The sequence below is a fragment of the Oncorhynchus masou genome, chromosome 5, assembly GCF_036934945.1.
Source record: "Oncorhynchus masou masou isolate Uvic2021 chromosome 5, UVic_Omas_1.1, whole genome shotgun sequence".
Lineage (NCBI taxonomy): Eukaryota > Metazoa > Chordata > Actinopteri > Salmoniformes > Salmonidae > Oncorhynchus > Oncorhynchus masou.
The window spans coordinates 82,931,483-82,947,008 of record NC_088216.1 but is presented as its reverse complement, the minus strand read 5'-3'; the positions used below and the strand labels follow the sequence as shown (position 1 = coordinate 82,947,008).

At 45.8% G+C, this 15,526-nt stretch overlaps 1 protein-coding gene across 1 annotated transcript in view; it reads right to left on the bottom strand.

Moving 5' to 3' along the window:
* Positions 1–15,526, bottom strand: part of LOC135530069 (R3H domain-containing protein 2-like) — a 113,709-nt gene that overhangs the window by 63,304 nt on the left and 34,879 nt on the right. The window contains 6 exon segments of the mRNA XM_064958460.1: positions 2,126–2,185; positions 2,926–3,004; positions 3,197–3,410; positions 5,167–5,208; positions 12,488–12,696; positions 12,833–13,084. Coding sequence (XP_064814532.1) covers positions 2,126–2,185; positions 2,926–3,004; positions 3,197–3,410; positions 5,167–5,208; positions 12,488–12,664 — 572 coding nt within the window. The 5' untranslated portion in view covers positions 12,665–12,696; positions 12,833–13,084.

Genomic DNA, 15,526 nt, shown 5'->3' with positions numbered 1-15,526 from the left:
ACAACGTGTCCTGGTTACTGGAGGGAGAACAACGTGTCCTGGTTACTGGAGGGAGAACAACGTGTCCTGGTTACTGGAGGGAAAACAACGTGTCCTGGTTACTGGAGGGATAAACAACGTGTCCTGGTTACTGGAGGGATAAACAACGTGTTTTGGTTACTGGAGGGATAAACAACGTGTCCTGGTTACTGGAGGGATAAACAACGTGTCCTGGTTACTGGAGGGATAAACAACGTGTCCTGGTTACTGGAGGGGAGAACAACGTGTCCTGGTTACTGGAGGGATAAACAACGTGTCCTGGTTACTGGAGGGGAGAACAACGTGTCCTGGTTACTGGAGGGATAAACAACGTGTCCTGGTTACTGGAGGGATAAACAACGTGTCCTGGTTACTGGAGGGGAGAACAACGTGTCCTGGTTACTGGAGGGATAAACAACGTGTCCTGGTTACTGGAGGGGAGAACTGGAGGGATAAACAACGTGTCCTGTTACTGGAGGGATAAACAACGTGTCCTGGTTACTGGAGGGATAAACAACGTGTCCTGGTTACTGGAGGGGAGAACAACGTGTCCTGGTTACTGGAGGGATAAACAACGTGTCCTGGTTACTGGAGGGATAAACAACGTGTCCTGGTTACTGGAGGGATAAACAACGTGTCCTGGTTACTGGAGGGATAAACAACGTGTCCTGGTTACTGGAGGGATAAACAACGTGTCCTGGTTACTGGAGGGGAGAACAACGTGTCCTGGTTACTGGAGGGATAAACAACGTGTCCTGGTTACTGGAGGGATAAACAACGTGTCCTGGTTACTGGAGGGATAAACAACGTGTCCTGGTTACTGGAGGGATAAACAACGTGTCCTGGTTACTGGAGGGATAAACAACGTGTCCTGGTTACTGGAGGGATAAACAACGTGTCCTGGTTACTGGAGGGATAAACAACGTGTCCTGGTTACTGGAGGGATAAACAACGTGTCCTGGTTACTGGAGGGGAGAACAACGTGTCCTGGTTACTGGAGGGATAAACAACGTGTCCTGGTTACTGGAGGGATAAACAACGTGTCCTGGTTACTGGAGGGATAAACAACGTGTCCTGGTTACTGGAGGGATAAACAACGTGTCCTGGTTACTGGAGGGATAAACAACGTGTCCTGGTTACTGGAGGGATAAACAACGTGTCCTGGTTACTGGAGGGGAGAACAACGTGTCCTGGTTACTGGAGGGATAAACAATGTGTCCTGGTTACTGGAGGGATAAACAATGTGTCCTGGTTACTGGAGGGAAAACAACGTGTCCTGGTTACTGGAGGGAGAACAACGTGTACTGGTTACTGGAGGGATAAACAACGTGTCCTGGTTACTGGAGGGATAAACAACGTGTCCTGGTTACTGGAGGGATAAACAACGTGTCCTGGTTACTGGAGGGATAAACAACGTGTCCTGGTTACTGGAGGGATAAACAACGTGTCCTGGTTACTGGAGGGATAAACAACGTGTCCTGGTTACTGGAGGGGAGAACAACGTGTCCTGGTTACTGGAGGGGAGAACAACGTGTCCTGGTTACTGGAGGGATAAACAACGTGTCCTGGTTACTGGAGGGATAAACAACGTGTCCTGGTTACTGGAGGGATAAACAACGTGTACTGGTTACTGGAGGGATAAACAACTGGTTACTGGAGGGTCCTGGTTACTGGAGGGATAAACAACGTGTCCTGGTTACTGGAGGGATAAACAACGTGTACTGGTTACTGGAGGGATGAACCATCTAGTGATGATACTTGAGTGGTAGTACAGTGTCTCTCTTTTAGATGTGGACTGTTACCCTTTTCTAAAACAAAATGAAATTGTCAGTCAAACTGTTAGAGACGGGACGGATTTACATTTGAAATACAACAATATAAACTTCAGATGAGGGTGATGACTCCATCCCAGGGTCCCAGGCATCCAAATATACCATACTGATATACCAACTAGAGTACAATCCCTATGTTTATCCCATTATAAATATACCGGAGTAAAGTAGCAGTATGGAATGTGGATACGTCCCACGTGGCACCCTATTCCCTACATAGGGCACTACTTTTGACCAGAGCCTATATAGGGAATAGGGTGCCATTTCTCACTCACTTGTCGTCATTAATGAACTCCAGGATATCTTGTTCTAGTTTCATCAGCATCATTCGATCCCTGTTGGAGAGAGGGGAGAGAAGAGGAGGGGGAGAGGAAAGGGGAGAGAGAGAGAGGGGAGAGAGCGGGGAGACAGAAAGAGGGGGGAGAGAGAGGGGTGAGAGGTGAGAGATAGGGGGAGAGAGGAGAGAGAGAGCGGGGAGACAGAAAGAGGGGAGAGAGAGAGGGGGACAGAGGAGGAAGGACGAGGGGGAGAGGAGAGGGGGAGAGATAGGGGGACAGAGGAGAGGACGAGGGGGGAGAGAGAGAGGGGAGAGAGAGAGGGGAGAGAGAGAGGGGAGAGCAATAGAAGAGAGGGGAGAGAGAGGAGAGGAGAGAGAGGAGACAGAGGGAGGGAGTGAGACTGTGGCAGGACAACCTAAGTGCCATCTGCTCATTCTAAGATCAACGGTTCCATTCACCCCACAGTGACTCCTTTCCCAATTCGTCCTCAGAGACAGGATGAGCACCTAATAAACACAGTCCAGACCACCACAGGGTTAGGCTAGCTGGTTCAATTAGCTTAGAGACCAATGCTAACTTGAAATATTTCTGCTTAACATGGACTACCATGTCTATCATGCATTGATGTAGCTCAATGAGAAATGTGTGCAAAAAACATAAATCCCCAAGCCGATCTACAGTTAAGATTCTGCCCTTAGAGCTTCTCAACCCATTTCCATCCGTCGAGTGCTGTGATAGGAGGTCTCCCTTTCCGTAACTGGGGGTTTGTGTGTGTGTGTGTGTGTGTGTGTGTTTACCTGGGGTTGTTTTTCAGTGTGTTGACCAGGAAGTCATGCACGTCGATCCCGGTGGAGTCTGTGTACTCCTGGCTGGAGTCTGGCGGAAGGGAGACACAGAAGACAGGATGCTTGACATGGCTCCAAAAATGACACCCTATACACAATCTGGTAACACACACACACACACAATGATACAGACATCTATCCGTTTCCCATCAGCTGGGTCTGCCCCCCCTTTGCTACTCGAATGAATCCTCTTCAGCATTTTCCCCCACCAGAGACATCTTACCTCGTGACAGCATCTTGCGTGGAGTCCTGTTCTTCTCCTCCTCCTCATCCTCCTCCTCGTTCTCATAGTCATCCTTCGAAGACTTCTCCTCCTCCTTGTCCGAGGGACAGCTGATGTGGAGTTGGATAATGTCTGGAGGTCCGTCAGTACAGAACGGACCTGATGACTCCTCACACACCGCCAGGCTCCTCACCAGCTTCAGCTTGGCATTGGACTGAAACACACCCCAGAGACACACACACACCACAGTGAAGCAGCAGACTACACACACAGGTTAGTGAGACACACACACACCACAGTGAAGCAGCAGACTACACACACAGGTTAGTGAGACACACACACCACAGTGAAGCAGCAGACTACACACACAGGTTAGTGAGACACACACACCACAGTGAAGCAGCAGACTACACACACAGGTTAGTGAGACACACACCACAGTGAAGCAGCAGACTACACACACAGTGAGCCACACACACCACAGTGAAGCAGCAGACTACACACACAGTGAGCCACACACACCACAGTGAAGCAGCAGACCACAAACAGGTTAGTGAGACACACACCACAGTGAAGCAGCAGACTACACACACAGTGAGCCACAAACACCACAGTGAAGGTGGTGTGTGTGTCTGTGTGTCTCACAGGTTAGTGAGACACACACACCACAGTGAAGCAGCAGACTACACACACAGGTTAGTGAGACACACACCACAGTGAAGCAGCAGACTACACACACAGGTTAGTGACACACACGCCACAGTGAAGTAATTTATATTTCTTCGGTTCATCAATAATAGATCAAATTCATTGCACACTATCAATATTTGACAACAAATTAAATTTCTGCATTTTAGCTTGGCATTAGACTGAAACACAAAGGAACAAACATACCACATCGAAGCAAGCAGCTAAGTGAAAACCACAAGTATTTAAACCCAGACACACAGACACAGGCTACATTAACCTGGTCCTACTTCTAAGAGATATCTGGTCACACACCAGCACCATTTTACAAAACATGAGGTGATGCTGAAAAGGCTGAATTGGTTTGAGATAAGTAAACATAAAAAGAAAATTCAACTTGTGTAGACTTCATAATCAAAACGTTGGGATTTCACTGGGTGGGAGGGGACAAAGCCACTCGGGTGAGAGGGGACTAAGCCACTCGGGTGAGAGGGGACTAAGCCACTCGGGTGAGAGGGGACTAAGCCACTCGGGTGGGAGGGGACTAAGCCACTCGGGTGGGAGGGGGTCGGGGGAGGGGACTAAGCCACTCGGGTGGGAGGGGACTAAGCCACTCGGGTCGGGGAGGGGACTAAGCCACTCCGGGTGGGAGGGGACTAAGCCACTCGGGTGGGAGGGGACTAACCCACTCGGGTGGGAGGGGACTAACCCACTCGGGTGGGAGGGGACTAACCCACTCGGGTGGGAGGGGACTAACCCACTCGGGTGGGAGGGGACTAACCCACTCGGGTGGGAGGGGACTAACCCACTCGGGTGGGAGGGGTCGAGTGGGAGGGGACTAACCCACTCGGGTCTAACCCAGGGGGAGGGGACTAACCCACTCGAGTGGGAGGGGACTAACCCACTCGAGTGGGAGGGGACGAGTGGGAACTAACCCACTCGAGTGGGAAGGGACTAACCCACTCGGTTGGGAGGGGACTAACCCATTAAATTGTGAGTGTACACACACACACATACAAACACACACACACACACACACCAAAGCTGACTTCCATAAATACCCTACGTCATAGGCTGTGTGTGAGCTCATGGCTCAGCAGGCCTCACCTCTGCAACTTCTCCTGGTCTATCTAACCTGCTCACTAGGATTAGCCAACTCTGGGTCTAGTAATGCTAAGTAGGACCCTTTATCTAACGGGTGACTTTAATCCCAGGATTAGGATCATGATATGGAAACGCAGACAACAACATCAACACAACAGACAGGATAACGCCGTACTTACCCTGGCTCGTTTCCTGCCATGTCCGTGGTTCTGAGTACGCCTCTGCAAGGGAAGAACATCTGGTAATACACGGAACACGAGCTGTACTCAAAACCATTTACAATGTTAAAGAAATATGTTAAAACCATATTTTAGTGAACAAATGTTTGATTTCGTTGTTTAATATAGGGAGATTACTGTGGTTGCTGTGCTAACAGATTATTTAACTTTCTATACCGTTTCTGGTAGATATTTGTTGAAGCTGAAGTTGACGATAAACCCACAATGCAATGCGCAGTCGTGAAGGCACAACAGTGCCTCCTCCCCCTCGGGAGGTTGAAAAAGTTTGGCATGGGCAAGGTTCTACAGCTGTACCTCAGAGCATATCGACTGGCTTCCTCACTGCTTGGTATGGCAACAGCACCGCCTTCGATCGCGTGGCGCTACAGAAGGCGGTGCGGACAGCCCAGGACATCACTGGGGACGAGCTCCCTGCCATCCGGACCTCTCTTTATCAGGCGGTGTAAAAAGACGGCCCGGAAAATCGTCAAAGACTCCAACCACCCGAGCCATAGACTATTCTCTCTGCTGCCGCACGGTGCTTCAGGTCTGACCTCAACAGGCTCCTGAACAGCTTCTATCCACAAGTAATATGATGGATAAATAGCTACACAGACCCAGTTCACCTTGTATCTTTATTGACCTTTTACTTCAAAATTTTCACATTCAGTCATGGCCCAAAGTTGAGAGAATGACACAAATATTAATTTTTCACAAAGTCTGCTGCCTCAGTTTCTATGATGGCAATTTGCATATACTCCGGAATGTTAAGAAGAGTGATCAGATGAATTGCAATTCATTGCAAAGTCCCTCTTTGCCATGCAAATGAACTGAATCCCCCCCAAAACATTTCCACTGCATTTCAGCCCTGCCACAAAAGGACCAGCTGACATCATGTCAGTGATTCTCTCGTTAACACAGGTGTGAGTGTTGACGAGGACAAGGCTGGAGATCACTCTGTCATGCTGATTGAGTTTGAATAGTAGACTGGAAGCTTCAAAAGGAGGGTGGTGCTTGGAATCATTGTTCTTCCTCTGTCAACCATGGTTACCTGCAAGGAAACACGATCCGTCATCATTGCTTTGCACAAAAAGGGCTTCACAGCCAAGGATATTGCTGGATATTGCTGCCAGTAAGATTGCATTCAAGATTGCAATCAACCATTTATCGGATCATCAAGAACTTCAAGGAGTGCGGTTCAATTGTTGTGAAGAAGGCTTCAGGGCACCCAAGAAAGTCCAGCAAGCGCCAGGACCGTCTCCTAAAGTTGATTCAGCTGCGGGATCGGGGCACCACCAATACAGAGCTTGCTCAGGAATGGCAGCAGGCAGGTACAGGGATTGGACTGCTGAGGACTGGGGTAAAGTCATTTTCTCTGATGAATCCCCTTTCCGATTGTTTGGGGCATCCGAAAAAAAATCTTGAGCGCTACCATCAGTCCTGTGTCATGCCAACAGTAAAGCATCCTGAAACCATTCATGTGTGGGGTTGCTTCTCAGCCAAGGGAGTGGGCTCACTCACAATTTTGCCTAAGAACACAGCCATGAATAAAGAATGGTACCAACACATCCTCAGAGAGAAACTTCTCCCAACCATCCAGGAACAGTTTGGTGACGAACAATGCCTTTTCCAGCTTGATGGAGCACATACGGCAAAAGTGATAACTTAGTGGCTCGGGGAACAAAACATCGATATTTTGGGTTATTTTCCACCATAATTTGCAAATAAATTCATTAAAAATCCTACGTGATTTTCTGGAATTTTTTCTCTCATTATGTCTGTCATGGTTGAAGTGTAACTATGATGAAAATTACAGGCCTCTCATCTTTTAAGTGGGAGAACTTGCACAATTGGTGGCTGACTAAATACTCCCATATACATTTTGCCCCACTGTATCTACCTCCCATATCTACTAAACATATCTACCTCCCATATACATATCTACCTAACATATCTACCTAAACATATCTACCTCCCTATACATATCTAAACATATAAACATATCTACCTCCCCTAAACATATCTACCTCCCATATACATATCTACCTCCCCACATATCTACCTACCCTACACATATATCTACATATCTACCCCATATCTACACATATCATATCTACCTCCCCTACACATATCTACCTACACATATCACTACACATATCTACCTGTGTCACATGTTAATATGATATTGGATCTGACATTAATATTTCCTGTATATAGTATGCTTACTTACTTTAATGTGTATTTAATATTTCATATTCTTATTTATTTTTTCTAGTATTACATTGTTATTGATTATTTCATTGTTGTTGTTTTGAGTTTGCAAGAAAGGCATTTCACTGAACTTGTGCATGTGACATTAAAACTTGAAATCTCTCTCTGGGCAGGTCATGGCTCGAAAGGATACAGTTTGTCAAATTTACGTCAAAAGTTCATTTATTTTTGCATTTGAGCTAACCATAACCCTTTTCGTAACCTTTACCCAATTATCCTATCCTGCTGACAAAAGCTGTATCATTTTTTACTCAAAACCCTCTGGGCAGGGCCACTGTCCAGCTGTTGTCAGCCTAGACTATAGCTCGATGGTAGCTATCTAACCTTCCTTTCAGCATCTAAATCTTTAACAAACCAAGTTTACACCTAAGCAACAGTCATGTCATTAGAAATCAAGATGACTGTAACAGCTACAGTAGCCAGCAGCTAGAGTGGCCAGCTAGCTTAGCAAGCTACACTCGTTCAACCCTCCTGAAACATCTACTACAAGCTGTTAAGATGTAGATAATTGGGTTAAATGCAGAAGACACATTTCAGTTGAAAACATTCAGTTGTACAACTGACTATGTGTAATTAGTTTGATGCTAGAAGCACAGCTTCTTGAAGCATAGCTTTCATGGCTTCAACAAACTAGCTAAAAACCTTTGAACAGGCTAGCCATCTTCAACGGCTGGCTATGCCGCTAGCTAGCACAAGCCAGCACTACTCGTCGGCTGCCTGCATGGAGCAAGCAGAAACAGAAATCTAGCAACTCTTGCAGGCCAACAATGATAATATGTCACGTAATATGTTGTTATGCACATCGCTCAGTGCTGTAGTAGAGCAGGTTGAGAGCTTCAAGTTACTTGGTGTCCACATCAACAACAAACTAGAATGGTCCAAACACACCAAGACAGTCTTGAAGAGGGCATGACAAAGCCTATTCCCCCCCCAGAAAACTAAAAAGATTTGACATGGGTCCTCAGATCCTCAAAAAGTTCAACAGCTGCAACATCGAGAGCATCCTGACGGGTTGCATCACTGCCTGGTACGGCAACTGCTCGGCCTCCGACCGCAAGGCACTACAGAGGGTAGTGCGTACGGCCCAGTACATCACTAGGGCTAAGATGCCTGCCATCCAGGACCTCTACTCCAAACGGTGTCAGAGGAAGGCCCTAAAAATGGTCAAAGACCCCAGCCACCCCAGTCATTGACTGTACGCTCTACTACCGCATGGCAAGCGGTACCGGAGAGCCAAGTCTAGGACCAAAATGCTTCTCAACAGCTTTTACCCCCAAGCCATAAGACTCCTGAACAGGTAATCAAATGGCTACCCAGACTATTTGCATTGTGTGCCCCCCCAACCCCTCTTTTACATTGCTGCCACTCTCTGTTTATCATATATGCATAGTAACTTTAACTATACATTCATGTACATACTACCTCAATTGGCCCGACCAACCAGTGCTCCCGCACATTGGCTAACCGGGCTATCTGCATTGTGTCCCGCCCACCACCTGCCAACCTCTCTTTTTACGCTGCTGCTACTCTCTGTCCATCATATATGCATAGTCACTTTAACGATACCTACATGTACATACTACCTCAATCAGCCTGACTAACCGGTGTCTGTATATAGCCTCTCTACTGTATACAGCCTCTCTACTGTATATAGCCTCTACTGTATATAGCCTCGCTACTGTATATAGCCGCTCTACTGTATATAGCCTCCCTACTGTATATAGCCGCTCTACTGTATATAGCCCCTCTACTGTATATAGCCCCCCTACTGTATATAGCCTCTCTACTGTATGTAGCCTCTCTACTGTTATATCCGCTCTACTGTATATAGCCGCTCTACTGTATGTAGCCGCTCTACTGTATATAGCCTCACTACTGTATATAGCCTCACTACTGGTATAGCCTCTCTACTGTGTATAGCCTCTCTACTGTATATAACCTCTCTACTGTATATAGCCGCTCTACTGTATATAGCCTCCCTACTGTATATAGCCTCTCTACTGTATATAGCCTCTCTACTGTATATAGCCTCTCTACTGTATATAGCCTCTCTACTGTATATAGCTCTCTACTGTATATAACCTCTCTACTGTATATAGCCTCTCTACTGTATATAGCCTCTCTACTGTATATAACCTCTCTACTGTGTATAGCCTCTCTACTGTATATAGCCTCGCTACTCTATATAGCCTCTCTACTGTATATAACCTCTCTACTGTATATAGCCTCTCTACTGTATATAACCTCTCTGTATATAACCTCTCTACTGTATATAACCTCTCTACTGTATATAGCCTCTCTACTGTATATAACCTCTCTACTGTATATAACCTCTCTACTGTGTATAGCCTCTCTACTGTATATAACCTCTCTACTGTGTATAGCCTCTCTACTGTATATAGCCTCGCTACTCTGTATAGCCTCTCTACTGTGTATAACCTCTCTACTGTGTATAGCCTCTCTACTATATATAGCCTCTCTACTGTATATAGCCTCTCTACTGTATATAACCTCTCTACTGTATATAGCCTCTCTACTGTATATAACCTCTCTAATGTATACAACCTCTACTATATATAGCCTCTCTACTGTATGTAGCCTCTCTACTGTATGTAGCCTCTCTACTGTATATAGCCTCTCTACTGTATATAGCCTCTCTACTGTATATAGCCTCTCTACTGTATATAGTCTACTGTATATAGCCTCTCTACTGTATATAACCTCTCTACTGTGTATAGCCTCTCTACTGTATATAGCCTCGCTACTCTATATAGCCTCTCTACTGTATATAGCCTCTCTACTGTATATAGCCTCTCTACTGTATATAGCCTCTCTACTGTATATAACCTCTCTACTGTATATAACCTCTCTACTGTATATAGCCGCTCTACTGTATATAGCCTCTACTGTATATAGCCTCCCTACTGTATATAGCCTCTCTACTGTATATAGCCTCTCTACTGTATATAGCCTCTCTACTGTATATAGCCTCTCTACTGTGTATAGCCGCTCTACTGTATATAGCCTCGCTGCTGTATATAGCCTCTCTACTGTATATAGCCTCTCTACTGTGTATAGCCTCTCTACTGTGTATAACCTCTCTACTGTATATAGCCTCTCTACTGTATATAGCCTCTCTACTGTTATAGCCTCTCTACTGTATATAGCCGCTCTACTGTATATAGCCTCGCTGCTGTATATAGCCTCTCTACTGTATATAGCCTCTCTACTGTATATAGCCTCTCTACTGTATATAGCCTCTCTACTGTATATAGCCTCTCTACTGTATATAGCCTCTCTACTGTATATAGCCTCTCTACTGTGTATAGCCTCTCTACTGTATATAGCCTCTCTACTGTATATAGCCTCTCTACTGTGTATAGCCTCTCTACTGTATATAGCCTCTCTACTGTATATAGCCTCTCTACTGTATATAGCCTGTCTTTTTACTGTTGTTTTATTTCTTTACTTACCTATTGTTCACCTAATACCTTTTTTGCACTATTGGTTAGAGCCTGTAAGTAAGCATTTCACTGTGAGGTCTACACCTGTTGTAGTCGGCGCACGTGACAAATAAACTTTGATTTGATTTAGTGTGCATAGCACTGAGAGAACTTGTTGTTTTTTTTAACTAGGTGCCCGACGCTGTTCAATTCCTCGAAATCCATTTTTTTTGTGAGCTCAACACATCATTTCTCTAAATTGAAATCAAAGCTAGTCGGAACTCTTAAATTTCTGACTTGCTAACTGGTTGAACACGGCACGTGTATAACTTACAACCATTTAGCAAGTCGGAAATGTTCACGTTTCCTAGTTCCGACAAGGACGTGAACGCGACAAGAACTATGTGGGACGCTAGGCTGATTGAAAGTTGTAGTTCACATTAGGTAAATATTCAACCTAGTTTAGCGCAGAAATGTGGTAATTAACTACAATGACCATAATCCATTGCGCCCATTCTTTCCGGCCACGGACAGAGGTGGATACACACCATATGAGGCCTCATGAGAGAGGAATGACAACATGACGACGAGTGTGATAGAGACAGTTTGTGAGGTAGCACTACCCGATTGATAGTTAGTAAAAGTCGTTTTGAAAGTATGCCTTATCTACTTTACTCTTCAATCCACTGTCAGATTGAAGGCAGGTGATGGCTGAGGGAAGCTCTAAAATCAGCAGGGTAGCCTAGTGGTTAGAGTTGGACCAGTAACTGGAAGGTTGCAAGTTCAAATCCCCGAGCTGACAAGGTACAAATCTGTCGTTCTGCCATTCTGCCCCAGTTAACCCACTGTTGCTAGGCCGTCATTGAAAATAAGAATTTGTTCTTAACTGACTTGCCTAGTAAAATAAAGGTAAAATAAAAATGTTAATGCTTAAAAAATGAATTGAAATCAAAAACCGTGATTATTTTGAAATAATAGAATCGAAACAGAACTCAAAAAGCACTTATTGCTCACCACTGTAATGTCAATGACAGCCATTCGCTAAAAAGGGGCAATTTTTCTCAACCATTTGACCACATCCAACTCTGCCAACCCACCCCCACTACACTCCAGTCGCAGGTTTGCAGCGCGTGTGCATCGTGGCCGTATGCAACTATACAATGCATGATGGGAGGAGCAGGTTCAAACAGAACTGAAAAAGACGTGTTTTATTTTGAGCACGTCAGTAAAAAAAAACATTTAAAAAAAAAAACATGCTTTGTCATTACAATATAAAATGTCTGAATATGTTCAAGTCTAGACAGCTACAGAATTCAGAGACATTCTATTCTCTAGTACAACGATTCCTTCAAAAACTTTTCTGGAAATTGCAATCTTAGAAGTGCAGTGCAGAGGAGGGTAAAAGGCGCTTCCCAATCATCTCTCCTTTCTCCTGAAGTGTGTACTCGTTTACTACTCACCACAAATGTAAAAGCATCACTTCCATTAAGGGAAGTGAAGAAATTCCACGATTTGGGAGAAAAGAGAGATGATTGGCAAGCAACCACATTCCCGTTGAGGTCAGTTACCTGTGAGTCCTGTGTGGCGCTCTCCTCTGCCTCCATGCCCTCCCCGGTGCCCCCAGTGCCCTCCTGTCCCTGGAAAGGTTCAGGGGATGGGGAGTGCTTCCTCATCGAGTCATCATTGAGCGGTCTACTACTTCCACCCTCCGTGTGAATGTCTTCCTCAGCCAGGCTCACGGACATCTTCTCAAGGCAGCGTAGGAGGACTCAAGAGACTGTTAAAGAAGACAAGATGTTCAAAGGCTGTACAGGTTGAGGTTATGACCTGGGCTGAAGAAAACTAAAGAACCCTAAACACGGTAGGAGTCGAGAGACACCGACCATGTAGTTCATGAATACAGTGAACTGTACCTGACGAGGAGATCTGCTGTTCTGTGCCGATTCCTTACGGATCGTGTTCCCAGGAGAGGGCTCTACAGAGGAGAACTGTCCCGCTCCGCTGGGCGAGGGTATTCCATAGCGCGCTCCATATAGGGGGGGGGGGGGAGAAAACAGCCGAGACGGGGAAGACACCAGGGGAGTGGGTCTATATGTCCGTCCTTCCGTCAATATATCCGTCTCAGTGCAGCAGCATGTTGATGAGAGCTCCTCCAGCCAGGACCGCTGGGGATAAGAGAAAGGTAGAATGACGTCACAACACACTGATTCTCTGACGAGGTCTGACTCACGGCTCAAAGCGTGGGAGGACAGAGCTACCGGGCTGTAGAAGTAGGAATTCAGTCAGTGCATTAATGAACACTTGCAGACCTGGGTTGAAAATAGGACTTGTTTTTGTTCAGAAACTTTGCAACGGCTTACTGACAAGAGTAGAGACGGCGTGTTTCTCTCTCTCCCGCTCACTCGTTAACAACATGGAGCTGATGAAAACATGACGGCATACTGCACCTTCAGGACAAGTGGCGCAAGACAGACAAACAGGACGCAGTGTTGAGTAACACGGTTCTCAGCAGTTTAACACAATTTCCTCAAAAGTCATCAGGAAGCTGTGTGTGCTTATGTGTGTGTGTGAGAGTGAGAGAGAGATGCAGAGAGGAGAGGAGGCTGTATGGCAGGCAGGGATTTCCGAAGCAGGGGAAGACCCAGGCACAGCAAGGCTGTCATCACTGAGGCAGCAGCACCACATCAATGACCAGGGCACCCACCCACACACCCACCCACACAACCACCCACCCACAAACACAACCACCCACAAACACAACCACCCACAAACACAACCACCCACAAACACAACCACCCAACTGCACTCAGCTCTGAAGAGGCAAATAGTATTTTAAAAAACCATTGCAAATAACTTACAGCTGTTCTTGATTGAGCTTGCCTGTAGCAATGGAACCAATAGACACGTCCCCGAAGTGCAAACCACACCCACTTTTGACCTGGCACTCCAGGCAAGGCTAAAGAAAATTCTCAAATGATTTGTAATATTTCAAATAGCATAATCTGTCTGCTGAAGAGGGTTATTTACTGAGGGTTATTTACTGAGGGTTATTTAGTATTTAGGTATTGACTCCCTGTCCTTCCATTTAATTTAGCCTTTTTTTTGTGGGTCACAGCAGTTCAGGGTCTAAGAAATAGTTCGTACCAGATGTCAGGACAGAAAACAGCTGACTGGGGTGTGGGGGTTTATTCTATAATATAGGCTTCTGTACGTATATAGGGAACCAATGTAGCTGCTAGTTATCATTTATACACTGCAGCTGTTATCACTTGGCCATTTAGCAGGTTGAATTTTATAATGGAGAGGAGAGATGTGTGTGTACTGCAGGACCTGAATGAAAGATGAAGGTAAATGGAAATGTAGCGCACAGTGGAGAGAGAGAGAGAGAGAGAGAGAGAGAGACAGACACAGAGAGAGAGAGAGACAGAGACAGACACAGAGAGAGAGAGGGACAGAGAGAGAGAAGGACAGAGAGAGAGAAGGACAGAGAGAGAGAAGGACAGAGAGAGAGAGAGAGAGAGAGAGAGGAACAGAGAGAGGGATAGAGAGAGGGATAGAGAGGCAGAGAGTGAGGAACAGAGAGAGGGAGAGCTGTGAGGAAGAGAGAGAGAGAGGGATAAAGAGGAAGAGAGAGAGACAAATAGAAAGAAAGATGAATGAGTCAGAGCTGAGCAGAGAGGGGGAGGATGACGTCAGCAGGCTGAGCATTAAGAGGACACATTAAAAGAGGAAGAGAAAGGAATAGAGAGTGGGTGAGGACAGAAAAGAGGAGGGGCAGAGCAGGGGTATCCTCTATGACAGAGAAGAGAAAAGAGAGAGAGAGTGTGTAGAGGGTCAAGATTGAAAGAGGGAGGGGGAGAAAGAGAGACGGACAGAGACTGACAGAGATAGCAGAGCTGCTGACCATAATCACCCCGCCCTTGTTCATTATAAAGACAGAGGAGAGAAAGAAAGACACAGAGAGGGGATCCTTTCAATCCATTATTGATGAGTGCTGGAATGTGGGCGGGAGGAGAAAGAAAGATACCGGTATGGAGAGAGAGAGAGAAAGAGAGGGACAGGGGAACCTTCCTCCAAGTCATCCTTCACAGCAGCAGGTCATCAAGAGAACAAAAATAAACTCGCTTCTCTCCATTCATTCATTCAAATTTGAATCCATTTTTTTTTTTTTTTTTAAAGATGACTACCTCAACTATTTCCAGCCACACTTGTCACACAAGTCCTCCTAACACTGTCGGTTATCATGACACTAGTATTACAGATGACTCTGCTACCCACAGAGGAGGGACTCGAAGCATGCTGCATTCACTCATGTCCACAAGTCTTTACATTCAACACAATTACCTGCCCTGCAGTGGGTTTTGGGCTCCATGTGATGCAAATGTTGTCACCTGGGACGGCTCTATGTCAAAGGAAATCAAGTGTAACGTGGTTCGTCTCCTTCAGAAGTTATGCTGGATGGATTGGAGGCCACCTCTCAAAGAAGAAGAAGAAAAAAAAACGTCAAAAAGAAACACAGGAAATTGGTCCCGTTCCCATTATAGACCTTACGTCATTTCTGCCCTTCTTCTAGTTTGGGAAGGGGGAGCAGAGAGAGCCACACGGCA